The 27977-nt window shown below is 44.2% G+C and overlaps 1 protein-coding gene across 2 annotated transcripts in view; it reads left to right on the top strand.

Moving 5' to 3' along the window:
- MAP3K5 (mitogen-activated protein kinase kinase kinase 5) overlaps positions 1-27977 on the top strand; it is an 816933-nt gene that overhangs the window by 537125 nt on the left and 251831 nt on the right. For both annotated transcript variants that reach the window (XR_014963045.1, XM_085611527.1), the window contains exon 9: positions 20966-21125. Coding sequence is in view for 1 of the 2 variants with exons in the window: in XM_085611527.1 (XP_085467653.1) it covers positions 20966-21125 (160 nt within the window). In the remaining variant the exon portion in view is untranslated. The remainder of the gene's footprint in view (positions 1-20965; positions 21126-27977) is intronic.

The raw sequence follows: 27977 nt of genomic DNA, 5'->3' as shown, positions 1-27977 counted from the left end.
TCTCAGTGCTGTGGTTGCTTTGGAATTCGGACTGGGAGAAGTCGAGGATGGCGTTCTCTTAGATGAATGTGGTCAGCTGGGCGTTGACGAATCTCTCGGTGACTTTGGCTGCGAAGGGAAGGATGGATATGGGCCGGTAGTTTTTCAGGTCCGTCGGGTCAGCTGAGGGTTACTTGAGGAGGGGCATGACCTCTGCCTGTTTCCAGTCATCGGGAAAGATGCCGGATTCGAAGGAGGCGTTAATGGTCTGGTGTAGTTCGAGTGCTATGGCGGTGGCTGCTCTGTGGTAGATGTGAGGCAGGCAGGGTTCTGTGGGGGCTCCTGAGTGGGTGTTATTCATGGACCTGGTGGTGTCTTCGGTGGTAGCGGTTTCCAGGTGGTAATGGTCGGTGGTGGAGAGGAGGATGGTGTCTGGAGTCTGTTCGCTGAAGTTGTCGTAGAGGGCCTTGATTTTCCGGTGGAAGTAGGCGCTAAGCTTGTTGCAGAGGTCCTGGGATGGTCTGACGTCCGTGGCTTTGCTGGGGGGTTTGGTGAACTGCTGTATGAAGTTGAAGAGTTCTTTTGCGTTATTAACGTTGGTGTGGATTTTGTTCATGATAAAGGTCCTCTTGGTGTCTCTTATGCACTATTGGTATTACGTCATGGCGTTCCTGTAGGTGTTTGGGTCTTAGGTGGTTTTCCTGTTCCTCCAGAGTTACTCGATGCATCTGCAGCAGCGCCTGGCTTCTTGGAGGTCAGTAGTGAACCAGGGGGCGTGGTCTGTCGGGGTGGTGGAGGGGTGCAAGCTTATCTGCGCATCTGTTGATCCAGTGGTGTAGTTCTTTGGCTGCAGAGCTGGCATCGGTCGTGGCAGAGAGGTGTCGTGGAAGAGGGTGGTGTTGATGTGTTCCTCTGTGACCTTGCTCCAGTTCCTTTGTGGCGGGCGTGGGGCGGACTTGGGTGTGGTGGTGGTGTTGAAGGTGAAGTGTACACATTGGTGATCTGTCCAGGGGGGCTGTGTGGTGTGGCTGAAGTGGATGTTTGTCCCTCCTGCGAAGATGGGGTCGAGGATGTGTCCGGCTCTGTGGATAGGGGTGGTGACGAGCTGCTTTAGTGCGAGGTTGTCCAGGAGAGTGGTGGAGTCGGGGTCGCTGCTGTTGTCGAGGTGGAAGTTCAGGTCTTCGATGAGAATGTAGTCCGTGGAGGCGGTGGCGTGGGGGAGCGTCAAGGTCGACAATGGTGGTGGCGGAAGAGGCATGAGGCCCAGGAGGTCTGTAGGCGAGGGTCCTGCGCAGTGTGGTTCTGAGGCTGGTCTGGAGATGAAGGTGCTCTGTGTTGGAGAGGGGGTCGCTTGTGCTGGAGGTGGAGAGTCGGAGGGAGCTCTTGTGCGTGATGGCGAGTCCTCCTCCTGGGTGGTAGGGGGCGATCCTTTCTCTGGATCTTGTTTCCGGCGGAGGTGGCGTTGGTCCATGTTTCCGTGAAGAAGGCGACGTCTGGCGAGAGGGTGTCGAGCAGGCCACAGATCTCTAAGGCGTGTCTGTGTAGGGAGCGCACGTTGAGGAGGATGCACGTCAGGACTTTGCTTGCCTTTAGCGTGCCTTTGATGCGCCAGCGGTGCGCCCGCTGGGCGTAACGCCATTAAGTAGGGGAGTGTGGAGAGAAGTGCAGCTGGGAGTTGGAAAGCGGGAACCGGCGGGGGGGAGGGGCCGCCGGGGAAGCAGGGGCGGGAAGGGCACGGAGTGCAAGGGACAAAAACTGCACAGAGGACACAGGTACAATTAGTCGCACAATAAAAGGCAGAAAAGAAGACAGAAAACGGGCACAGATGGAAGAAAAACAGAAAAATGACACAAAGACAGACACGGGCACAGAGACCGACAGACTGAGAAATGGCACAAAGACCAACACGGGCACAGAGACAGACACAGACAACAGCGGCCAGTAGAAGAGCTAGGCTCTCCCACTGGACCACCAGGGATGAGGCGCAGGCAGGAGCCTGCGGTTGGAGGAGGGCCTCTACCACCTACTTGAGCGAGCAGATCATGGTGCCCGGAGCGATGGCACTTAGGAGCGGAGCTGCGGGGGGAGAGCAGGTCCCTGACCAGGATGTCAGAGGTCTTGATCGCACTCCCACGCAACGGCCGCTATAAAGTAGGGGTAGGGGAGAGGGAAGCGCAGCTCGTAGGCAAGAAGCAGGAACCAGTGGGGGAAGGGGCTGCTGCGGCGGCAGCAGCGGCGGGAAGGTCACGGAGGGCAAGGGGCACAGGCGGGGACAGAAACGACACAGAGGACACAGGTACAATTACTGGCACAATAAAAGGGAGAAAAGAAGCCAGAAAAGACAGAAGAAAAACAGAAAAATGGCACAAAGACAGACACTGGCACAGAGACGGAAGGACTGAGAAATGGCACGAAGACCGACATGGGCACAGAGACAGAAAGATGGCACAAAGACAGACAACTGCTACCAGCAGAAGAGCAAGGCTTTCCCACTGGACCACAAGTGGACCGAAATCCACTAGGGAGGCCAAGCTATGCAAGAGAGCTAACTGAACCCAGGCATTTTTGGTTCTCGATTGAGTTCCTCCATCAAAAAGACTGATTCGCTACCCCTGAGAGTTAGTCACTGAGTCAAGTTCAACTTTGTTATTGCACCACACTTTAACATTTGATTAGATCTCCCCTCAGGTGATCACGGAGGATCCAGGAAAATTTAACAAACCTAACCCTCTATCAGGCACAAAGAAAACATCCACCTTAGAAGTACCACAAATTTCCATTTCTCCTCTTCTGTCTCTCTATACCTTATTGGAAAAGATGTTCAAAACCTCGCCAGTGAATTGTGCTGCAAGGTTAAGATTTAAAAAAGGCACTTGTAACTGTTGCACCCGGTCTGGATAGGGTTTTTCTGGCCTCTGAATTATTTTAACCCTTCAGGAAGTGATACACACTATCTAATCTTTCGGCGTAGGAGACTTCAGAAAGATGCACACAAAGCTAATGTAACTTAAACATATGATGAGCCAGTTCAAGAGTGAGGGTTAACAGGCCCAACTCCTGCAACCGGCAAAGCTTAACGTGATGTGGTCTAGCCGATTTGATGTTCTGTCCGACACCCATTCAGCCAAAGTCCTCCTTGATGAGAAGCAAGAGGCCAAGATCTTGTCTTATTAATAGTGCTCTTCAAGAAACATCTAAATGGTTGACTGTTATTTTGGTTTATTGGCTTTAATTTGCCATGTACCTGCCACCAGAATTGGGTGTTAACCCTCAGAGAGGTGTAATTCCAAGGTACCTATTGCTGTTCAGGGGTAGAAGGTGCACCTACTACAGCAATAGTTGCACACCCATCTTGGGGTGGCTTAGTGGGTTGTATTCAGGGTAGCGGTGATAGGGGCGGGTAATCCCTCACAAGGGGCATGAGCACAATGGGTATGCATTAAAAGCTTGAGGTTATGTTTGAGGGTGGATATATTAGCTGTGAAGGCAACAGTTCTAAGTATTAATGTCAACAGTCTTAATAATAGACACAAATGAAATGCCCTTATACAGTAGCTGAAGGCTGGAAATCCTACAGTTTACCACCAGAAAATGTCTTACAGGCTCAGAGTTCAATAATAGCTGTTTTCTACATCCTCATGTGGGGTAGTTATTATGATCAATAAACATGCGGGTGTGACCATGCCCCTGCGTGAGTCACATCGTAGATGAAGTCATTGTTCCCTTTATGATGGGTCCATTAGGTATTGATAATGCTTTCTCATATGGTCTGATCAGGATAGTTGCCAGAATTGAACAGGGAATTGGCTCAACTTCCTGGCTCGGTATATATTGGAAGGGATTTTAATTTCTTACCATGCTGTCAATTTGATTACTCCAATCCTACTAGTACTCCAACTAAAAACATGCTTTGGCAGCATTTCACCACATCACTGCCATGGGGCGTAGATTTAACATACATGGAAAAAACTTTTAGTGTGTTTTGGGAAGATTTAAAACTGCTTATTGCATCAACTATTTTCTAGTCTTGGCCACTTTAAAGGCTACTATTTGTGGCATTCTCATATCTATGGAAGCATACAGATGTAAAACTGAAACATCTAAAATATGTAAAAACCCAAGAGCTCATAGCCAAGACAGCAAGGTATTTTGCTCAGACTAGAGCAACCAGAAATCTGTCTTATTTAGACTTCAAAAAGGAATTGCAGAACTATATTTTTAGAGAAAGAAATTATTATTGAAAACACAGCTCAAGCCTTGGTTTATGAAGGAGAAAAAGAGGGTATATATTTGGCCTAGCCTGTTAAAGAGAAGGCCATTGATCGAATGTAATCACAGCAGTCAACTTTCCACTAATGATATGGTTACATAGCAGCAGTAAACCATCTCATCGCTATTTTAGCTCATTTTAAGACAATCTATGAAGAAGGGTAGCCTATCCCTCAGCTTGCGAGCCACCTGATATATGCTAATCTTTCTCTACCCAAGCTTTCTCCCTCAGTTTCTTCACAATCAGCAGATTTATTTTCTGAAACCAAGGCAAAAGAAGCAAGATCTCAATCAGCCAATGGAACTACTTTGGGGTGAAAACTGTTTTGACTCCAATTTTCACAAGATCTTTTCTTCTCAATTGCTTTCCAAACTAACTAGCCTTTTTAATCCGGTTTTATGAAGGTGGTTGTTACCATTTGGTAAAGGTACGATTGTGATTTTTTTAAGCCTGGCGAAGATGCATTTGAACTGGGTTCATAGCACCCTATTTCTCTTTTAAATGCCGCTTATAACAGACTAGCAAGAGTTATAGTTAATTTGCTGTTAGAAGTATTCCTTTTATTAATCCATCAATTCTGAACTAAATTTGTCCGTTCAAGTCGTCCATCTGCAAATACTTATTTCCCTGCAGAAGTATCAGATGATTTTTCAACTTCTGCCATCTTACTAACCGCTGAGGAGGAAAACCTCGAAATTTTAAATTAATTTAACCCCCACCCTCCAACCCCACCTCCTCCTTCACCAGGTTAATAGCCTCTCTGTATGAAATATCATCTTCCCAGGTGATAATTACCAATCAAATCCTCAGACAGATCAAATTAAAAAGGGGTGCAAAACGGGGTGCCTTATTTCTCCTTTGTTGTTTGCTTTGTGTATCGCACCACTGTCCATTTATATTGGTTATGTTTCTTCAATTGTCCCCAACCCAACACCTTTTGTCTTTCCAGTTTCAAAGCTCTGTGCTGATAATGTTGCCTTCAATTTTCCAGTGGATTTGGAAAATATTATGAATGTCTCTGCTATCGGATCCAACTCTACACGAAAATAGGGGAATATAGGATAAATGCACCAAGAACAGAGGCCCTGCTATTCGATGCTCCACCCGCTCTTACACAATAATTATAGGGAGAGATCTCGGGATTCAAGTTAAAAAACGAATTACCTTTTTTTAAGATACTAACTCCCGGTATAAAAATAATTACACTGCTCTGATTCTCATGGTGAAAGGCATTCTTCATAAGGCACTTGGCTTCCCAGACTTGGGTCTTTACTATTTGGCTGTTGTTGCCTCCCAAATTCCAGGCTTTGTGTTCAACAACAACTCCTTCACTTAACAGTATAATGAAATCTATGTTAAGTGACTCTGGCATTCCAGATCTCCCTAGCATTGTCAAGGTCCCTAAATCCCCAAAGAAGTTCTGATTTCAGTCCATAGTTATATTTTTAAGAATAAAGCTAGGCTTTTTAAAGTATTAAGCATCCCGTCAGTCCATTTTGAGACTTCTCTCACTGAGTGAAAAGTGTTTCCCACAGCTGTGACAGCAGACTGGGCCGTCCATTGAGCCCCACTGGGCAGAAGGAAAATTGGGGCGACAAGTTAAGACAGCTCTTCATTTCCATCAAGGCTTTGGCTGCTTCTACTTGACTTGCAGTCGGCTTATATAGGTGATTAACCAGTGGTCCGAATCTGAGATCACACAATCAAAAGGTGCTACAGACATTTTATTTACACTAGATCCTGTATATACGTGTTATTTTTTATTTGTTATGCCTAGATAGCTCAAATCAAATCTGAATGGGGTAACTCTACTGGGAGTGCGCGGGAAGAACGAGTTTGGTCTAACATTTATTTTCACTTATTCATCACTGCATAGAGCTCATCTTCACGGTATGATGTTCTTTCACAAATGGATGCTTTATTACACGCCATGTAAACTCCATAAATGTTCCCCAGTATTTCTTTAACATGTCCAAGGGAATGCTATCTCATTTGATAGGGATTGGCAGCATATATATGTGTTACCTGTCCACTGCTTGTGCAATTTTGGGTTGACAGTTTTCTCTCTTAGTGTAAAGTTTGAAGGAGCCAGGTTCCCTCTCACAAATGTACTCCGGAACCCTCGGCCGATGAATCTTTTGTGCCTACTTTAGAAGTGTAGAGGGGAGGGATAACTCATTTCTTCTGACTCACGGCCTCAAAGATTCAGGACTCCGAAGAATCACAGACTTCAGATTTCCAATCCAGTGGGTTTATTCCAAAGCCAGAAATAACTGTACATACAGACACCTTAAGACGAGGTTGTAGAAATACATTGGAACTAATACAAAACCAAATCTGTGTGCTATGTTGAGCCTTTGAAGCATGAAAAGAATGCCAAATTCCAAAAACAGAACGCAAGCAATGATTGCCCCTACATCAAGATCAAACTGCATTTGAGATTCGTAAGTAAAAAGCATTAGCCTGTCCCTACACTACTACTAATGTGACATCCCTACTTAGCATTCCCCAGGCAAGTCAGGAAAAGGTGTCAGCGCATGAAGACTTCCTAAGAAGTTCACTCGCGTTGTATGGGTCAAGTAGCCAAAGGCTACAGAGCTCGTTCTAAGATGCTCCTTCCCTCTCCATCGATCTCCTCTCTTCTCCTAACTCAACCCCCAGGGCACTGTCCCCAAATCATAAACACGCCCATTAGGTATTGTCCGATTGCCTCATAACACTGGGCGCCTCCTCATAGGTAGTTTTCCATTTAGTGTTGATACTCCCAGCTCCTGGCTCGATGACCTTGATTTCCAGGCCTCCTCCAGTGAGAAAGAACACCGTCTTACATTATCAGCACTCCTTGCACCAATGTATCCTCTCCTCCCCGAGCCGAACTCCTAAAACAAAAGCTGCATTCTAACTAACAAAGATGAATTCCTCCACCTGCAACAAATACGTGAGAAAGAAAAGATTCAACATGCACAAACATTCCGAACAAACCCCTTTGTAAGAGAGCCAGGGAAAATGCATTTTAGGTGTACAGAAATCGACCAACATAAGAGTAAGGCACATTATCCGGGTCTGGTGGCTCAGTGGACTAATGCGGCCACTGCAGGGGCTTGTGTTCGACCTCATGGTCACAGGTTCAAATTCCGGTGGGTCCACTTAGCCTTTCATCCATCTGAGGTCGATAAACTGAGTACCATTGAGTTGGGTAACAATAAACATCTGTTATTCAGCGCCAAGATGCCTCCGGGTGAACGTGCGCTTTACAAATGCACGTGTTATGTTATTTTAAATGCCTTATGAAAATCACACACAAATGAACAATTTACTAAGCATTTCTAAATCACACATTACATGAGCACAACAAATACGTAAATAATCGTAAGCCTCATACACAAATTCGACACGTTAATGGTTTCAGCTGAGCATGTTTGTATTGCAACATTAATTTTCTTCACTTTTACATGAAAAGTATACCTAACATGTCACCTTTCACATTATTACAGTACAAATTCTACTCTCATGTTAACACGACAAACGAATAAATGCAGTTGCGAACTACTCATGATTATGATGCACCACTACGAATAGAAGAGCACAATCGTGCTCTATCAAGTTTAAGGTTCACTTGATGCCAACTCCTAAAGTTAAAATGTTAGCCTGCTTTAGGATCACCTACTGTTGAACACCCACAAATTACCCATGTTTTAATTGCCTTTTTATTACATGCCTTTTAGTACCTACTTATTGGAAAGCCCCTTTACCACCTACTTTTGACCAGTGGATTCACAAGCTACAGAAAGTTTAACATCAAGCATTTTTTTTTAAATGTCATTCTAAATCCAAAGAAGAGGGATATTTTAAAATCTGGGGATGTTTGATAACGTAATGATATACATAGAAAAATGTCAATGTCTGTCGTCGAACTAAAGTTTGAAGATATTGTTGGTGTTTTTATTCTTTATCTTTATTTTCTGCATACCCTAATAAAGAAAATTAAAATGCTTATCAATATTGTTAAAGCATTTCTTTATTAGTTGTATTAAATCGTATAATCAAATATATTGGATAGTCAATACAGCGGGCTTTAAGTAACAGATTATTGTTCCTTGATGAAACTATTATCCTTGTAGGAGGAGCCATCTTTATAGAGTTATTTTTCTCAAAATGGTTATATTTATTGGCAGAAAATAAGAGGACATATGTATACGCGGCCCTTTAGGTTTCTGAGGATTATAGGTTAAAACTGCTGATGTAGATTAATCTCTACCTTTAGTTTTGAAATCTTTCTCATCCCCTGGAAACAGAAGCACTTGAAATAGTTTGGTCTGTCTTTCCAGTGGGATGATACTGATTATTTTTAGGTCTAGACTTAGACAAGGCCTTTTGATTTTTTTAAAAATATTTATTTGTATAATATACTTATAGATTAGCTTTCAGACGTCCCTCTCCATCCATTGGTATGTTATTCACATGTTGTCTCTGCTCACCACAGCGTACAGCATGGGGCATTGAGTCAGCCCACTTCAGCCATTGGCTAACTTCACTATGAGTGAAGGCATTCTGCTCTTTTACAAGGAGCCCAACTGCACACAATTTAGTTCCCTTAGGGGCCACAGACTACTGTGGTAATGTGTGCTTTTTGAAACCAAAATATATTTTTGCCTTTAGCCAGTGTTTTTTTTAAGATTTGAGGGCTCTGCAGCTTTGCAAATAATGTTTTGTGAAAACTACGGCACAAGACAGTAAGCATTGACAACGCCAAAAGGCTAGTGGCCAGCAACAGCCCTGTTGGCCTTGCCAACGCTTGACTCATGTACTGTTCTCTCACTGCTTTGTACCATGTTCTACTGAAAGACTCTCCAGAGAGCCTCCAGTAGAGAAGGCAAGAAATGTCCAAAAACACTCAAAAGCAAACGTTTCACAAGAGACTGAAGTAGACGGTGGAAAAGTCCCACATCCTTTATTTGATACAAATTCTGCAGATTGAAAGCAGTTGGCCTTTAAAATCAATTTTTTTCATTCAACTTTTTTCTCGGAAAACTTGTTGGCAATGTTATTGATTAACTATAAACTGGCCTACTAGAATTATGCGATTTTGTGGCAGCGGCGTTTTCTGCATAACCATGGATTTGACGTATTTGCACTTAATCCATCATCTGATGAATAATCCATAGATTGTAACAAAAGTAGTTTTGTTTCATGGTCAATTGGATCAAAAGTTACTAAAATGTGGCAACACATGTTACTGTGCAGTGGAAGCCCTTTAGCAGAGCTTGAAGGGTTATGTTTCATATATCTTATTTCTGTATTTGTTAAACTGGTGCTAATGAGGTAAAATCTTTGACCAGACAGTATTACTCTATGTACAAATCGGTGGCTTGAGTTGCTCGAGCGTCTCGTTTTTAAAATAAATTTGTTGGCCAAATGTAGAACATTATAACGATCAGCAGCGGCAGAAAACAGGAAGGATGCCCTGTGCTGGCAGGAAACTCGGAATTGCTGGTGTCAGCTGCGAAGAATGTTTTTTCAGGCCCCCTGTCTAAAGGGTTTATAAATAGCGCTGAGGTGTAGGATGTGAAATCTTAAATATGACGCGTGCGTGGCGGTGGCTGGCCCGAGCTCGGCCTGAAATGAAGTAAAGATGCAAATATAGCGACGACTTTTCTCAGCCTAGTTGTTTTTTTTTAACAAACTTTATTGTGCCATCTTTCAGAGTACATTCCAGTATAAGATTCCTGGCATTTTCGTTTTAAGTATAGCATTGACCCATCTTTCTCCATAAGTAAATATATACATACTTCAATCTTCGTATCTATCATGTACACAGCATGGGAATTACAATGCGATAAATGTAACATGTAGAATCATACTTATGAATAATTAACATCTTCAATGTATCTTGGCATATAAGTATACTTTTATTCCCTAACCTTAGTTACTTACCCCTCCCTTCCCCACCCCCCCTTCCTGGCCTGCCCATGTGTCTCCATCTATTCCGTATCATAACCTTAAGAGATCTTGGATTCCAACCTATGTCTCTGGCGTACTATGGGCCTTCCCTCATAATTTACCCTAATTGTCGCCGGCTTAATGGTAAGTGACAGACTGAATCAGGAGAGTGGATCAAGAAATGGAAGTGCGATATCCCATTTTGTGAGGTCTTATAACATGATGTTCCAGTCCATGGAGATGGGACGTTTTCTCAACCCCCTCGCCTCCTCTCGTCTAAGTGCCGCGCTTTCCGCGCTGCCCCATCGGAGTACCTCCTCCCTCCATAAATGTAGTGGGGGGCTCCTCGGGGATTTCCACCTCATAGTAATTGCTCTAATTGCTAATATAAGTGCTAGATCTAGGAAACGCAGTTGAACCTTCTGGGCGTTGGTGCTCTTGCGTAGACCCAATAGACCCTCCAAAATATTTTCTGTCAATGTGAGATGTGCGATTTCTCCCAGTACATTACGAATGCGTTCCCAGTATTCCCTAAGGCGTGGGCAGGCCCATAACATGTGAATAAATCCAGCCTCCTCCTCCTACACCTCGAGCAGTAGCTCTGGGCCTCCGGGAACATACAGTGTATCCGCTTCGGGGTCAAATACGCTCTATGGAGAACCATGTACTGTATAAGTTTGAGCTTGGCATTGCGGGAGACCCGCTTTGGGTGTTCCAAAATACTTTCCCATGCCTTGTCTGTGATTACCGTGTCCATGGTTCCTGCCCATTTCTCGCGGAGGTCCGCAAGACAGATAGAAGCTTGTTTTCGGATGCCGCTATATAGCCACTTCCCCAAGTGACCCCCCCATGTAATAAAGAAGATGCACCAGGTCATGTTGTGGAGGCTCTCTACGCTGGGGTGCCCATGTCGTCTTGATGTAATGCGCTGTCGTCGCATGTAGCAAGTAAAGTCGGTCAGGAGCCCCAGTGTTTATCACGAATGTGTCATGATCTAGGAGTACACCATCCCCGAAGAATGGATCCACCTCCGTTACTCCCGCATCTATCCAATCTTGAATCCTAGCCTTTGTAATCCTACCACCCATGACTGGCATCCCCAGTAGTGGGATATTAGATGCGTAAGGAATCGTATTCAACGTGTATTGTAGTGCCTTATTCTAACATCGTAGAGCCGCTGTCAACAGCGGTGGGCCGTCAGAGGGTGGTTTCGCCTTTGGGACCAGCATACTATGTAGTGTACCCTTCTCTAGCTCTTGTGCATTAAAGTTTATTTCTTGTAGGTTCCGGCCTGCCGTCCAGAAAGACAGCCATTGTAATTGGGCGGCATAATAATATGCCCGGAAATCAGGGACACCCAGCCCTCCTTGGTTCGATGCCAGTTGCAGTTTTTTGACTTATTCTGCGTCTGTCTCCGCCCCAAATGAGTTACAACAAGAGTGTGTCTAAAGTGCGTAATGTGGCCTGGGGCACCATCAGGGCCAGATTGACAAAGAAGTACAATAGCCTGGATAGCATCACCATCTTGGAGATGGCTATCCTGCCCATCACAGATAGCGGCATGGAGGTCCAAAAGTAAATGCTAGGACGTAGTGAGGCTGTGGCCTTCATTAAATTACCTTCTAGTTGGTCTAGAGGAGCTCTGTATACGTTAATACCCAAGTACTTAAAGGTATCCAATGCAACCAGGATCTGGTAGGTACCGAATCGGAGTATATCTGGACATAGACCCTCTTGGAAATAAAAGGCATGGGACTTTCCTGCATTAATCGTTAGCCCCGATATAGTCTCGAAGGCGGAGAAGACTACAGGGAGCGGACTCGCCTCTTCCTCTAGGTTGCGCAAATATGAGAATATCGTCTGCATATATTGAGACAAGGTGGGTATTATCATGTATGGGAATTCCTAAAACTTCAGACGACCGCCTCAGAGCTATGGCCAGCGGTTCCAACGCAAGCACAAACAGGAGGGGGGAGAAGTGGGCACCCCTGTCTGGTACCTCTTTGTACTGCGTATTCTGGGGATATATACCGTCCCGTGCGTGCCCTTGCAGTAGGTTCAGCATATAGTAGGAGTATCCACCTCAGAAAATCATGGGGAATACCAAAACTCATCAGGGCCGCAAACATGTACTCCCACGTTATGGAGTCAAACGCACTTTTCTCAGCCTAGTTAGACTTTTTTTTTTTTGCTTATGAAAATCAAATGGTGTGCTACGAAATGAAAAGAAAAAATAATTTTAAAACGTCTCAGGAGCATGCTTCGAACCAGAGGACGTCTGCTACACAGGGGGGAAAGCCTCAAACAAACTTAAGTGTTGAACGTTCTCATTTTTGCAAAATAATAATGAGAGACTCCCGGAGTTGATTATGAATAGGTTTTTTTATGACATGTCCTGCGCCTTTCGTTAATGTTTCTTGGAATTTCAATCATGTTGACTATTTCCCCACATGATACGGTGTCGACATAATAATGTTGCTCAGATTAAAAAAACAGTTAACAAATATTTCGCGTGAAAAAGAAAAATGCCCATATTTGCGCAGCATTTACGGCTGTGATGTGGTGTGAGTGGTGAAGAACTTCACCCGTCCCTCACCTCATCTGATCTAAACTGTGGGTGCGTAGCCATGGTTTATCCATGGATATGTAAACCTGACCCCTCGTGCCACCCTATCCCCTACTGCAGGTGGCGCTCATAGGACCCAAAGTCTGGAAGTCCGTGGGCTTGAATCCCTGGGTCGGCCGAACACCTAGGCACCATGGTCTTCAAGAGATCACTTGTGCTTCCCTCTCACACCACACACCACCCGGATAAAAACAGCAAAATGGTAATCTTGTCGATAGTCGTATGATCTTGTCTCAGCTGGCACTGATGAGGCAGTTGAAGACTGTACTGGTGGGCCTCCATTTGCATTGGGCATTGTACCATTAAAAGTGGTCCTTGCGGGCAGAGTGGCATAAAGTGCTCGGCCTCTGGATCTTCCTAGCCCATGGAGCACACCACTCAGCTGCCCCACAACCTTTCTGCTATATGTAGCATACACCACCAAGAGGGAATCTAGGTAAGTGATCGATTGTACATTCTCGCCCATCTTGAAATCATCCTCAATGTCTCTAAATGCATGAGTATTTTGAACCTAGAGATAAACGTCTGCAAACTCTAGTGGTACAAAAGGCTTTACAACTGTTGAGGCACAGAAAGGTCCCATCTATAGCTTGTGACAGCATACTCCACACTACATCGTGTTCATAATAGCAAGCTGTAGTGTTTTTTGGCCGCCCACCTCAGTACACACAACAATCATGCATGCATAATGGAGGCATTTGAGTCACAGGTTGGCAGCCAGAGATGGGCTCTGTGATATGGCAAAACATACCATGCACTCCCTCCGTAAAAAGACCATGACTGCTGTCAGTACACAAAGCTGTAGGGGAGAGACTGTGGGGACAGATTGGAGTGGCAAGGCAGATGTTTTTACCTTATCTGACTTAGAAGAGAACACCACAGGCCTCTCCCGCATATTTAAAGTGGCTTACGAGTACCCTGGTGCTAGGCCCTCACCCATCCATATACACAATTGATTTGTGTGTATTTCTCTACTTATGTAGAAGATCAGTGTGGAGTGTGAGTGGCACATGTGGCCATAGTCACTCTGGAATCCATTTTGTATTTACTACATCCAAGTGGTACCTATGATAGAAGGTTGCAGAGAACTTCCAGACAGCATATATGAATCTCAAAGCTTCTTAATGACTTTCCAGGTATACATTGTAGTGGGTCAGGCTTTTGGGTGCGGATTAGAGAATACTGAGGGTCCTTTTGAAGTTTAGAGACATCCCAATGCCCTTTCCTGGGACATTGTTCACTGTAATGGCACCCCCCCCCCCATCCACCTCAGGTTAATAGGTAGTTAAGGGGGCCAGCCTCCCTTTCTTTAATACCCTTGTTTGGGATCTCTCCTGACAGGAGACTCCTAGCTCCTCCCCACCTTCCTACTAGAACCTGGTATCAAACACCATGATTTGACAAGTCTGAGTGGATTTAGCAAGAGAGGTAGAACTGCTTAGACTGTTCTCAAAGCTGAATATTGAATCAAGAGGCAGTCATCAACTTACAACTGCAGTCTGTAGTTTAACTGGTCTCAGCTGTGCCCAGAAGGATAGCAGTCCCTGTTCACAGAATAGGACATTAGACGTCGCCTGGCTCGCCATTTCCATTGGCGTGGCTGCTAGCTTTAATTGGGTGGGAGGTTCTTGTCTGGCCCCAAGGAACAGCTTGAGGAGCAAGGCTCATAGGGCTACCAGCAGCGTGAATGCCACTCAGCCGCCTGTTGCTGGGTTTGGTGCTGCTATGCTGAGCTGAGGAAGCGTAAGCTTACATGTTCTACCCTGACTGTAACCAACATTGGCTGGGCTGGGGAGAAGGAGGTGCGTATCACTCGGTGGGCTTTGCAAGGCGTACAATACCATTTGCAGTGAGACTGTCAACCAACACTGAACTGCAGTCCTAGCCGTTGTAAATTATAAGCAAGGTCAGTAAGGTATTGGGACCCCAAAAGTCTGGCTGTCTAAACAGTAACTCTTGGGATGGAATGGTGAACTGGCCTCACGCATTACCCAATGGACAATTCCTCAGTGTTTCCCCTCGAAGGACCACAGGGCAATGAGCATAACCTCATAGGCTTGTTCAATGTGAAGAGTTTAGACTGTCCGGTTTATTCCTGTTAGGTCGAGCCTAGAGTCCGCACGCATTCTCTGCTCTGCGAGGTATGCTGTATTGCAGTATGTACTTGTAGCCCCGTCCACTCTCCACCCATATTTGTCATTGGCTTGTTTCATTGTTCTTCATAAATTCTGGCCTCTGATTGGTTAATAGGCCTATTGGTCCCTCCTTAGCACCACCTTGTCTTCATTTGGAACCTCCCATGAGGACTGGCCCTTTTACTGCAGCTGTTACACGTATTCTTTAATTAGAGCCTGGGAGCACTATTTTCTTAATTGGCTTTCTTCTGCCTGCTGTTGCAGGCAGGACACACTTGCTCTGTCTCTCACCATGCTTTTTAAAAATGTAAGCAGCATGGCCGCCTCAGATGGGATAATTGTGGACGTTCTTTTCTTTTACCTGAACACGGGCGCGCTTGTTTTGTTATAGTGGATCGTCAGCTGTCCATTGATGTCACCACGACCGTACGACTTTAAGCATATAATTGCACATATTTCAAGCATCTGTGTACTGTTTCGCTTGGGTAGTTTATGATGCTCACTAGGGACCTCTAGGAGCAGCTTGCGGTACTGCATCTAGACATGCAGTGCCGGTGCCTTGCTCACTAGGGACCTCTGGGAGCAGCTTGCGGTACTGCACTGAGCGGTTCCTGGCTCACTACGCAAGCATTTGCAATGCACTAGGTCTCGCTTTACTTAAAGTATGAGCTATTGGCATTACATTATTTGCAACGCCAATACCTCAAACTATCAGTAATGCAAGACCTATTGCATTGCAAATGCTTGTTTTTGAATTCCAATCAATATGTTGCTTGAGATGCCCCTTGATGATTATGTACAGTAATTCTATTGTGCGTCTACATTAACATAAGTTTATTTTTAAAAATGAAGTATTGGCTGGACAGTGATTTGTCATTTGATATTGGATGTTTTATTGAGTTCCAAACCTCTAATCCCACATCACCTCACCGAGTCTTGGATTGTTCAACTCTGATGCCCAAAGGGTCAAATGATAAAGACGTGTACTTGTTGATCAGTTTTAGGTTTAATAGTCCTGGGGCTTAAAAAGGCTCTGTGTCACATTTTGAGACCAGTGGCCCGACTGCAGTGAAACTCCTGAAAAAGTTCTCCAAGTTGCCTACATATTTTTGCCTGCAAATGGAGATGCCTTCAAGGCGATCGCCTGCCCATATCTTATTTCCTAAAATGGTTTCCCTTTTTTCGTGCCCCAGACCAGGTAGGCGTGATTAGCTTTTATGTCATTTGTACAGCGATAAATAAGGAAGCACAATATACTTGGAAAGTCAACCCCTCAGAGCTTTCCAGTGTTATCTTCTGTGGACCTGGAAGATTTTCTCTGCTATTCAATTGTCTATCTAGATGTGGCATCAGCTGGCTAGCAACACCTTATTATGGCAAAGTACCAGTCCAGTCCCAAAATTCATTCTCCCCTCCAGTCACGTTTTGGACTGTACCTTTGCCCCTAGGCGGTGCCTTGTGCTCAAATGCCTTTTGGCTAGGTTTTCTCTACACAAATGCCACATATATTAGTCTTTTTTACTACTCATAATGTCCTGTTTTGCGGGAGCTGGTGGTCCTGCCGCAAACCTTATTGCTTGGGAGTTGCGTAGGCGGTTGATCCACCACCCAGATGCCATGCAAACCTAACCACTCGGGTAGCAGAGATCCACCAAGAGACCACCTCTGCCTTTCTTTGCACTTTTTCCTCCGTCTTCTAATAGTGAAGAGGCTTCCATTTTTTCATTACAAAGAAAGTGTATAGGTTTGAAAAATAACGCGTTTTAAAAATAGTTATTTTTTGCGTAGAGAATATAAACGAAGAAAATTTTTAAAAGTAATTTACTGTTTAATTATACAGCGTGGCATAGGGATACCTTGTAGCCACATATTTATCAAATAAGTTGTGAAAATAGGTACCATTTGGATGTATTAAATACAAAATAGAATAAAATGCAATCTATATAGTGTTGTACATCCTGTGGCTCCACATTTGAAGGTTGTTTCTTCCCCAGGTAATGCCCTAACTATGGGCAGCATTCGCTAACCCATCTCCCAAAATGTTCTCTGCAGGATTCCCAGTTTATCTGAAATTTTGGAAGGCACCATCTCCCTTCATACAACACCATTTCCTCCCGATGCATCGATGCATGCCTTCACACCTTTTCACCCAGTTTGGAGACTGTTTATGTCCCCACTCCCTTATGTTCCTTTTCGCCATCGTCATGTTTACTTTTCATATCCACATCTTTGGGAATGCCTAGAGTCTTGAATTGTGGCATCCGGGCCAGTTCCGCTCCCAGGACTTCAGTAGGTTTTTCGTTTACTTTAATCCAGAATGTTTGAATGGTGCAACATTCCCATACCATATGTGTGGAAAGGGCATTCCCTAACACTGCATTACTTGCCGCATCTCATACAGTCTGCTTTTTTTAAAATAATATGCTGTATGGAATTTCTTCAGTTGACTGAGATGCAGGCAGTCTCATATGCCTACCTCTCTGGAGAGCATTAATACCGCTTCCCAAATAATATCCTCTAAGCTTCCCAGATCATGCCCCACCACCGTGTAGGTTAAGTAAGCAATCAAGTGTGTTACTTACCTGGGTCTTGCATATGGCCTCTTAGACCATGTTTTCTGTCACAAGCTTCTTTTCCAGAGAGCTTTCCTTGAGTATCTTTGCCCAGTTAAGCATGCAGGTTGCCTTGACATAGCAGAGTTGTGCACAGAAGTGGGCCTTGTTTGCACTTCTCAGAGAGATCACAGAGGACATCCAGTTCTTGTCTGGAGTGGGAGGATGGTCACCTGCTGAATACAAGTAGGTGTCCCGTGATGAATGAGATCACCCGGTGAACGTCGTTATTGTCGCAGTAAAGACGCAGCTTTGGCTGGAATGATCAGTTCTTAGTATGGCCATACGTTAAAGGCTCTTGACTTTGAGTTTAATGACAGTGGGCTCTTCCCAGCCACTTGAGATGACCTCTTAAATGAGCACGGTACGATGACATCCAAGGCTTTGTGGCCAGTCACACTCAAAGCCTTGGATAGTGGAGCCCAGTCCCAGGCTAATCATATGTTTCAGGCTCACAGTACACAAACACCAGAAGAAAACTATGTAATGTCCAAAAGACTTCCCTCCGTCTATCTTGTAAGTTGTGTGATTTCCCGAATAGCTTGACGTTTTTCACAACTCAACGTTAGGACCCATTATATCACCGTTGGGAGTATAGTACTCCCTTTCCTTCACTGCCAAGCCCTCTTATCCATGACTCCTGGATGTCAGTCTTAGGCAAGCAAGTGCGCATTTACCCTTTTCAGATGCCTGCTCTACCCCACCTATTCTCTGGATGAGTGCTTAAGAAACACATATGGAAAACACAATATAGTACCGGATTGGTCATAAGACCAGAGGTTTTGCTTTGACCATTTCATCCTATGATAAAAAACACAGGATTCGCATGCCCCACCCTGGATCTGTTCAGGAAACGCCACCTATTGGTGCTGGTCTGAATTTAGTGCAGCAAATCACTTAGATGTGGCCTTGAGTTTGAAAGAGGGCTGGCGTTGCCCAGCCAATCATCTTGACATCCCTCCGTTAGGTTTGTACTGAGAAGTGTCAATCGGAATAGGACAAACTACTTTGTCTCAAACTGGCGCATGGGATCTTCAAGACAGTCTGTATTTTATTCTATTTTTCCTCCCTGTAATTACAATTCTTTTCTTACTTCAGAGTGTATGTTAGTCGAGGATGGAACATTGAATTCCAGACAGTTTTTCAGGTAGGTGATCACTCTGTATCCTCTTCAAAAGTCAGGGCTCTCGCCTCTATTAAATAACATCTTCTCTTAATTCAACCAAATTTCGGATTCATTGGTGGTGTTGTGGCTACAAATCAAGGCATGGCCTTCGCTCCACCTGAGAGCACGTTGGTCATTATGAGACCATATCTAACTTTTGTGATCAACGGACAGCTTCAGGATATTAGTTGTAGATAGCTTTGTGAGTGAGGGCTTTGTGTATTTGTGTAAATCCAACCCACACATGATATGCATGTGTACATTTGCACTTAGTGGTTTGACATAGAAACTATTGTGTCCCAGGAGGAACAGAACAAATATGACCCCTCTCATATACAGCTTCAGCCTTGGATGTACACAGTGAAGCTATAGGACTTCAGGGGCTACCATGGTAGCTCATATAGGCCTCAGCCCTTGAATAGAGGGTAACCTGTTTCTGTACTTCCCTGTGCTGCTATTAATGGTTGTGTGTGTTTGTGAACAGGTAGCACCACTATCATTGCTTTCTGCCTATTAAGACAGTGAGCACCTCACCTTATATCTCTCATTGCTATCAAGTTTATTGAATTCAGGAACTGTGCCTTCAAGTAATATACGGAAATGTTCCTACTCTGCAGCTCACATGGTATACCACTAGACACCCTCTTATCTGCATGAAGCCTAAATACAGTTAAAATACATGGGGTGCCAACTGTGGCAAAAGGGCCAGAATTCACTTTTCAGTCAAGAATATAACTTGTCCTCAGTCACTGAAAGACAGGTTGATAGGTTCAGTGTCCAGGTATATTCTCTCTTCACCCACCATTGCCAGAAGAGAATGTCTAGCATCTCGAACGCACACTTCTTACACCACTGGCTCTGTATATGGCATTATTTAGCATTTCCTCATTGGGCCTTTGTCACAAACCAAGAACAGTTTTAGTAAGAACTGTCTTTATCCTTCAGATGTGGCCTCCAGAGCTGACAAAGTTCTCTAGATGAGGTTTCACTGGAATGCACGGCCAGGCTGGCTCACCATTCCCAGTGCTTTTCGCCTCTTTGACCTCCTCCTAACATTTATATTGCCCTTCCGCTAACTCCCACAATATTTACCTCTGTGGTGGTCACAGCTGGATCAACACTTCCCTCTCCGCATGACCCTCGTTACCTACAAGGACTGACTCTCTCGGACCCTCATTTGAACCTGTGCTTTGAGACCCAGTACCTGGCGCTCCCTTTACTCGGTAACTGACCTGAGTTGGATGTCCCACTGTGACCACCGACACATCCACTACAGGTACCGCATTTTCAAAGGGACATAGGACTCTTCAGGTGTTGGCACCTCCTTCAGATTGTCAAACATCGACACCCGATCACCTTTTTAATTTTAACATTTTAAATCTTAGCTCCCATACTTGCAAGACCTCGTTATAGGGCATACACCCATTAATATTCATAAGATAAGACAGTAGAGGTGTTCTGCATAGTAATAGAGCACACATGGATCTAAGAAAGTAGCAAGACAAGGGTTTTCCTCCATTTAATCAAATCCTGAAAGTTGCCCTGCATGAATAAAGGGCTGATTCGCATCTTCCCCTCGTCTTTGTCAATCTTCCCACACACTTCACATCTCCAATGTGGCTTGATGGCCAGGTGCCACTTCTTTTCTAATCCCTCCTTCCCCCAATTTAACATTACTGATATGATTCATCAACTTAGAATAACACATTCCTTCCACTTCTTAAAAAAAATGCCTTGTCTCATGTAGCCTCTTTGTAGAGTCTAGCCTTCTCTTCGTCTCCTCGATGTTCTTGATACTAGCAGCTCCTAAACAGTCCTTTTTCTTGTGCTTTCCTTCTTGTGCAGTTGGAGAGTATTGGCGTTAGTTCTCCCATACACTTTTTTTTCACTTTCTGCTCTGATCTTTTATGTAGTTGTTTTACTCAGTGTTTTAACCTGTTTACAAGCCACTTTTTCATAGAAGTGTGCATCCAAGGCTGCTGTTGGGATTTGGGGGAGTGGGTGGGAGAGGCGCGTTTTGATATTTCATGTTGTTGTTTACGATGAACAGACTAACTAGTATTGTACAGTATAAAAAAACTTAAATTAAAATAATTATTTTTAAAAAGTGCACATCGAAAGAAGGGTTAGATACCTGCTTTTGTAGTCTCTGAGAATCACGTTTCCTATTGAGTTTTTAGTTCTGGATTGGTTCTTTTTGTGGCTGGACTCAATGTTTATCTTTATTTCATGGCACAGGAGTGAAGCTCAGTAGCCTGCTTGGTAAAAATGGGAACTTAGAAAACATTCAGCGTTACTGGGACGTTGGATTCTTCCTCGGAGCCAGTGTCCTCGCCAACGACCACATGAAAGTGATCCAAGCATCAGAAAAACTCTTCAAGCTGAAAGCCCCCGCCTGGTGAGTAGCAAGACATGCTCCATGCCTGCAAACCTTGTGGACACAAGATTGTTACTGATGTACATTGTTGGCACACAATGTTGGAAATACGTTGTTCAAGCATATCTGTTTCTTTCATGAATTAGCCTTTTTTTTGTAATTTGTTGATTTCACTGAGGGACACTTTAAACGCATGGCAATAGGAATGTAAAATTGTCTTTAAATCATAACTTGGAAACAAAAGAAACATTATTTTCAGCTAAGAAAGAATTTAACATATAGGGGACTAAAAACACTGAATCAGGCATGGCAGTAGGCTCTAGACCCTTAGATTTCGCTGGATTCCTTTGGGTTACTTTAGTTTAGGCAAGTCATGACCTGTCCAACCAGTCCATCCAAGACAAAGCAAAATAAATAAAATGTGGAGGTGAGCATCCAAGGAACTACTCTGTAGGGTAATACCTGGTCATTTAGAGGTGGGTGTCTGTTCAGTCTTTTCAGAAACTGCTGTATTTATTTTGTTCGTTCACTTCTAAAGCACACTATCGCACTAAGGTGTCATTGCTCTAGGAGCCACTTTAAAATCACGCATGACCCTAAGAAAACAAGCATGACCTGACCATAGACAAAGAACCAACCAAATAACTAACACAATTAAAAGAGAATGTGAGTAAAGCTCTGAAAAATTGCCTGTGATATTCGTAAAGCATAGTTAATTCCGAATATAATTCCAAAATTAAGCTTAAATAATTGACAAGCGGGCTTGTAACTTGTGATTTGAAGCAGAACCAAGAAGACTGCTCTCTGTAGCCTAAAGAGGGATTTGTCAAAAAATTGGCCAGTTTTTGTAGTAAGTAAAGTGAACAAAGCCCATCATCCTAAAAAAAAAGCACCATTTGCTTCAGTGTGAGCCAGCACATGGACCAATTGGCTTCTGACAATTAGTAAAAATTTAGCTCACTTGCCAGTCTCGTGGCCATGTTGTGAATGCACAGAACCTGCGTAGTAGCATATCCATGAAGGCTGAGGTACGGGGTATTTTGTCGTCCATGTTCCTAAGAAGAAAACTCCCAGTGGCTTAGACGTCCGACTGAGGGTGAATAAAAGTCACTCTCCCTTACTGAACCCTTTCCATGTCTCACTGGCACCTCAGTGCAGTTCCTGCATTTTCCATGTTTTTCACTCCCTATCTGTGTGCAATGTGCTTTCCATTTTATTTATTTCTCATGTGCTTTCCTGCCGTCCAACCGTTGTGTTTTTCGCCTTCTTCATCGACCTCTGAAATAGCTGCATTTCTTAGTCCCATGGGCATCACTGTAGTTAACACTCCACAGTCCAGCACCAGCATTCCCAATTAAGTCAAGTTCGGCAAGTTTAATGAACTACCAATGACACAGAAGTTTGTTTGATTTTTTTCCATTAAACAATCGTAATACCTTAACAGGATGTGACATACCACAACCTTCTTACATCGTCCACAGACTGTGCGAATCATCTCACGGCTGTGCGTTTCTTAAAGGTCTTGTATGTAGACTAATTGGTGGTAACCAGGCTCGAGGAGAAATGATGTTCGAACTTTGCATAATTTTTGAAAAGTTGAATTCCCACCTCTGCCCGCTCTCTGTTGCATATTACTCCACTCCACTCCACTGCTGCCTCTGCAGCACTGAAAGCCTTATGTTCACTCTTCTGGAATGTTCTGTGGTCACCGTTGAATTCCTCTGCGGTCGCCAGGATGTAGACATATTCAAAGTGGGCGATAACAAGGCACTGTGTCTGCAAAGTGCTTTGGTATCTGGCCAAAGAGATAAGACGTGTTGAACAAGAGCTGTTGCATCATCTAGTCTCCTGCAGGACACTGGAGTTACGATTCATTATCAGAAGAGAGGTCGCAACTCTCTGGAGCCATCACACACCAAAGCTCACATCCGCCGGAGAATAAAAACAGTGAAAAATCCCGTCTGCTTCTTGCTAACGTGCCCAGAGCGGTTTATTATTCTGTGCACTTGTGAAGCAGCAGGGGCGACACATGCTAATTTGACTAGGTTCAATAAGCCGATACTTCTGCCCAAATACCCGCTTCCAGTTTGATGTGTAGTGGTGTGATTGTACTGCTCTTTAACTTGCCAACACATTTTCCTTCTGCTTCAATTTATAATTGTGTCTGCTTTACCCCTACTTGCAACTTTTTCTGCGTTCTCCTCTTTGTAGACTCTTTCTTGTTGCTTGCACCATGTGCTGCACCTTCGTCTTGTATCCAACAGTGTAGCCATTATCCACAGGACGTGTCCGCTGTCCAGGTGTCCTTTGGTTAGTGGTCAAACTGACCACAACTGTTTGGGGTTCATTTGTGCAATAGTCACTTCATCAGTACAACTGTTTTTTTAGGGTTAAGCAGGAGATGGAGCGGATTGAGATATTGAGCAAAATGTATTTCTCTGGCACACCAAGTCTTTTAACTGAAAATGTTATTGAAAAGCCTGCACGTGACAGAAGACTCGCTGTTAGGAAACAGGCTGCTGGACACACTGTAAACCCAAGGGTGATATGCATGACTTATAGGACCATAATTAATAGTACATGCAAGGACCTGATCAAATTGAGAAACAGATGGGATCGGGATGTCTGCACAATAGAAGTTGACATATGGTGGAGGCCTTAAGTCGTCGACCCCACCCGAAAAGTTTTGTTCTAGACTAGTTTCAGGCTAATCCAGCTCAAGATTCTACACAGGGTGTGCTACTCCAGGGAACAGATGCATGCATTTGAGTATGTGAGGGGTGTGTGGCCATGGACACATTTGGCTTACGTTATTGCAGTGTTGTCTTATTAAATCTATTAGGCAAGTGACTGTGGGGACTTAAAGCAAATGATAAGTGGAGCCCAAAATGCAGACTTAAACGATAAGACCATAGATCTGACTAGATACCAAAAATCCCTAATGAATAAAGAGCTTATTTTAGCAGAGGGTGATATCGTCAGAAAATGGGAAAAACCAATGCTGCCAGACAGTGTTCATGGTGTCGACCCATACACCCTGAGAGGGTCCACTTGGTAGACCCACACACCCTGAGAGGGTCCTCCGTTGAAGGAGGTAGGCCCAGAAACGTACATTATACAAGCTGGAGAGCAAGTGTCGCATTTTTCAAAGCCAGGTGGCCTACTGCCACTTCCTTCCTTTGCCCTTCAACTAGAACAAGCCTAATTCTCACCTGGAAACATTCCTCGCACATAGCCACAGCCATATTGAGAAGAGCACCTACAAGACAAACTCCTCTTTAATGTGTGCTCTCACAACCAGATGTGCAGCTATCTTAAAACTAAAAATTAGAAACTGCGGCCCTCATCACATTTTGACTTTACCATGGTAACCATGATTGTCCCACTGTACTCTTCACAGCACAGCTCATAAAATTTTATTTTGAGCATGGTACATTCCTTAACAATTCAGCACTTCGCAGCTCCCTTCAAAGGTCTTTGCATTTTTCTGCAACAACGCTTGTATCAGGAATCTTTGAAAACGAGCTTAAAAGTATTAATCTACAAGAAAGGCAAGATCCACGATCCCAGCATCTTAGCATGAAAGAAAAATAATTTCACTGCACTTAGCTTGGAGCATCAGTCATTTGGAGTTAACGAGAATCGCATTCGGAATCCCATGCAGGAAGGTTCACAGGGGGGCTGTCCACAGCAGACGAGATCTTCATCCTTCACTAGGTCATCTACAGATCCTCCACCAAGAGACATCTGCCCCTGTTTGCAGCCTTCCTTGTTTTTCCACAAGCCTTTGACCTGTTAAACAGGCAATGTCTTTGGTCCAAATTCCAAAATGGATAGTATGGACGTCCCTCAAACACTCCTCAGACCCATCATCAGGCATCGAAGGCACAAGAAGCAGATTGCTCAGTGCAGAGGAGTGAAACAAGGCTGCACCGTGGTCTCTCTGCTGTTCAGTCTAAACACAAACAGCATGTACAATGCAATATTAACAGCCTTGCGGGATATCTCAGAAATCAACTAAACCATGTATCCATTACACCAAATGCCTTGCGAGAATGCAAAGTGCTGTGCAGTCCCAGCTATCAGCAATGGAAAGCTACTGTGTCACAAACAACTTGCAGGTTAACCCACCAAAATCAAAAGTAATGACCAGGGGAACGAGAGCAAATGAGAAGCTTTACAGTACGTTTCGTATGAGCAAACAGACACTAAAGGCAACAAGTACCTTTAGATGGCTAGAAGTAACAATAAAGAATTCACTCTCGATGAAAAACCACAGCAAAGTAGTGCTAACTAAGGCTAAGTGTGCTGCAAAGGGCATGGTTCAGTTTACCATAGAACATGGCAATGTAGATCCCTGGATCATCCGTTCAGCTGACCTGGCAAAAATAGTTGGCATCTTGTGCTAGTTTACAGAAGTCTGGGGCATCTCATTTAATCGGTCATCCATCGGTTGCCTGGAGTAGAGCCTCTAGAAAAAGATATTTGACCATATTCAGCATCCACTGATTCTCTCGAAGAGACTTGGGTTATACATTCATTGGGTACAATGTCACACATGCACCTCTGTTTTACTCTATCAGAAGGCAATTCAGTATCACTAATCATTGAATTGGAAGATCTTGGAAAGAGCGTTTTATAGAAAAAAGTCGATTTCCCACTGGTGGAAAGAGCTTGCTGAACTGAACATGGAAAGCCTAGCAGATCATCAACCATGCACCAACCCCACTAAACATCACGCCACAAACCTTCAAAAAGAACCATAAAGGAAAGAAGAACCCCAAAAAAATGAAATGGGACTTAAATTTAAAAGACTATTCCATCTCCACAACATGTCTCCACCACACTGAAGGTTATGTTTCCAAGGAGATATCCTTATTAGAAAAAACGGTTGGTCTTGAAGGCTCTTGACAGCAGTCTGCCCGTGAACACACGTCTAGCCAAGAGACATCAAGTTGGTTGAAAAGCAAGAGCCTTCCTATAACCCTTTCCTTCAATGTGTTCATCAACCGAGGATGCTAATCTGAAATAAGGTGGAATTATGATAGTGCATCATCGGATCTCCCACCTACACGTTAGGATGTTTCCCTTGTTTCTGGTTAGATCCTGTGAGGTCATCAGACCACCAAACAAATAGGCTCGTTGGCAGAATTACATCCAGTTCCTAGTTGCCCTTCATGCTCAGTCCCAGGTGAGGCCGCCATAAAGACATGACCTCAGCTGATCTTGTAATGATGCCTAAGGCCGTGTCTGCAGGTAAGGGCATAAGAGATACTGGAGCTGGTGGAATCCTGACACTGTGGCTGAGCCGCCCATCTCCCGTAGCAATGCCCAAGCAGGGAAAAAGATACTCATAAGAACAAGATGTTACAATGGGCCCAGCCCCTCCACCCTGTCTATTGATGAGGCGCTGATGATGTTCCAGCTGTCAGTATGTGGTTCCTTCGCAATCAGGTAAGGCGGTCACCCACTGCCTCTGAGCCTCTTCTTACGAAGCCATCCTTGCAATTACATAGAAAGATCCATGGCTTTAGATGAAGGCAAATATGACGAATGGAAATGTTTGTGAAGCCAGTAGGCTACAAGAATTCCTTTGTCGTGTGCATTTCATCTACGCAGTAGTAAAAATTATAAGAAGCTACTTGAATCCCACCAAAAACCAGCAAAACAAAAACACATTGAATGGTTAACAATTCAATCTGAGCTACCGGGCCTATGGTAATTATGAAACCCATGAGAATTCTACAGGCCCTTCTCGTTTCACCCAAGCTTTTTAGCTGCTCCTAAAGAAACTGAAATCTGGGTTAAACTCTGGAGGAGAATGAGGAACAACCTGGGGAAATTGGACTGAATTACTGGTTTGTCCTGTCAATTCTCATTTCTTAGAGGAACCTGGGGCGATGACCTGTAATGCCCAGTAATTCTTGTACCCTCCTCTCCCCAAAGAGTTATCAGGACCCCTGGTATCAGATGCGTCAGGGGACATGCGATTACCACTTGAAAATCAGGGGCACTCATAATGGCCTCTTAGTATATCATTTATTGAAAAATTAAATCTGCTGAAGTGAACATTGTTGAAGCAGTTCATCTACCTGCACCACAGTGGTATCTTCATACCAGTCAGATTGATGGCAATGTGGGCATGTAGGGACTGAAGTACGGCTTCTTGTATGATTATGCCAATCAGGAAAGGAAGTCATTGTGCATACAGACTGCACTATGTTACTTAAGGCAAATAATTCCAAAGATCAAGGGAGTAGCTGGGCATGAAAATTTAAGTAGTGAAGTCTTCCATCAATTGCTAGAGATAATTGTTGCAGTGAGAGGCCAATAATGATAAGGATGTACACTCTCCTTTCACCTCCGCCTAAAGCGTACATCTCTTTAGCAATAGTTGTCTGTTCTTCTTCCTCCAGGCCAACAAGCTGTATATCTGTACGTGTATATATGTATGGTGTCTGGTATTGCATGCATATTTGTAAATTTGTTGTGTCTGTGTGCATATTTGCCTGTTCCTGTTTGTCGGTATGCGCAGGGGCATTGAAGTCTGTTGGTCTCTGTGTCTGGATGGGTGTATTTCTCTTGCTCTCTGCCTGGGTGCATTCATGTTCCCCGGGATGTATGCATACCGGTGTAACTGTTGGTCGAGTGCTTCAGTACACTGAAGTCAATGGGTGCCTGACCTCTCCATTGGTCCCTCTGCCTGCGTGCTTGAATACCTGTTTGTCTCTGTGTACAGGTGCCTGTCTGTCTCTGTGCTTGCGTGCTTGTATGTCAGTTGGCTCTGAGAGCATGCCTATGTTGGCCTATGTGTGAGTTTGTCTGTCACCATGTTGTCCGGCAGTTCTGTGTGCGCTGTATATGGCCTCTCTG

Source organism: Triturus cristatus, chromosome 6, assembly GCF_964204655.1.
Source record: "Triturus cristatus chromosome 6, aTriCri1.1, whole genome shotgun sequence".
Lineage (NCBI taxonomy): Eukaryota > Metazoa > Chordata > Amphibia > Caudata > Salamandridae > Triturus > Triturus cristatus.
This window is presented reverse-complemented; position numbering and strand designations above follow the sequence as displayed.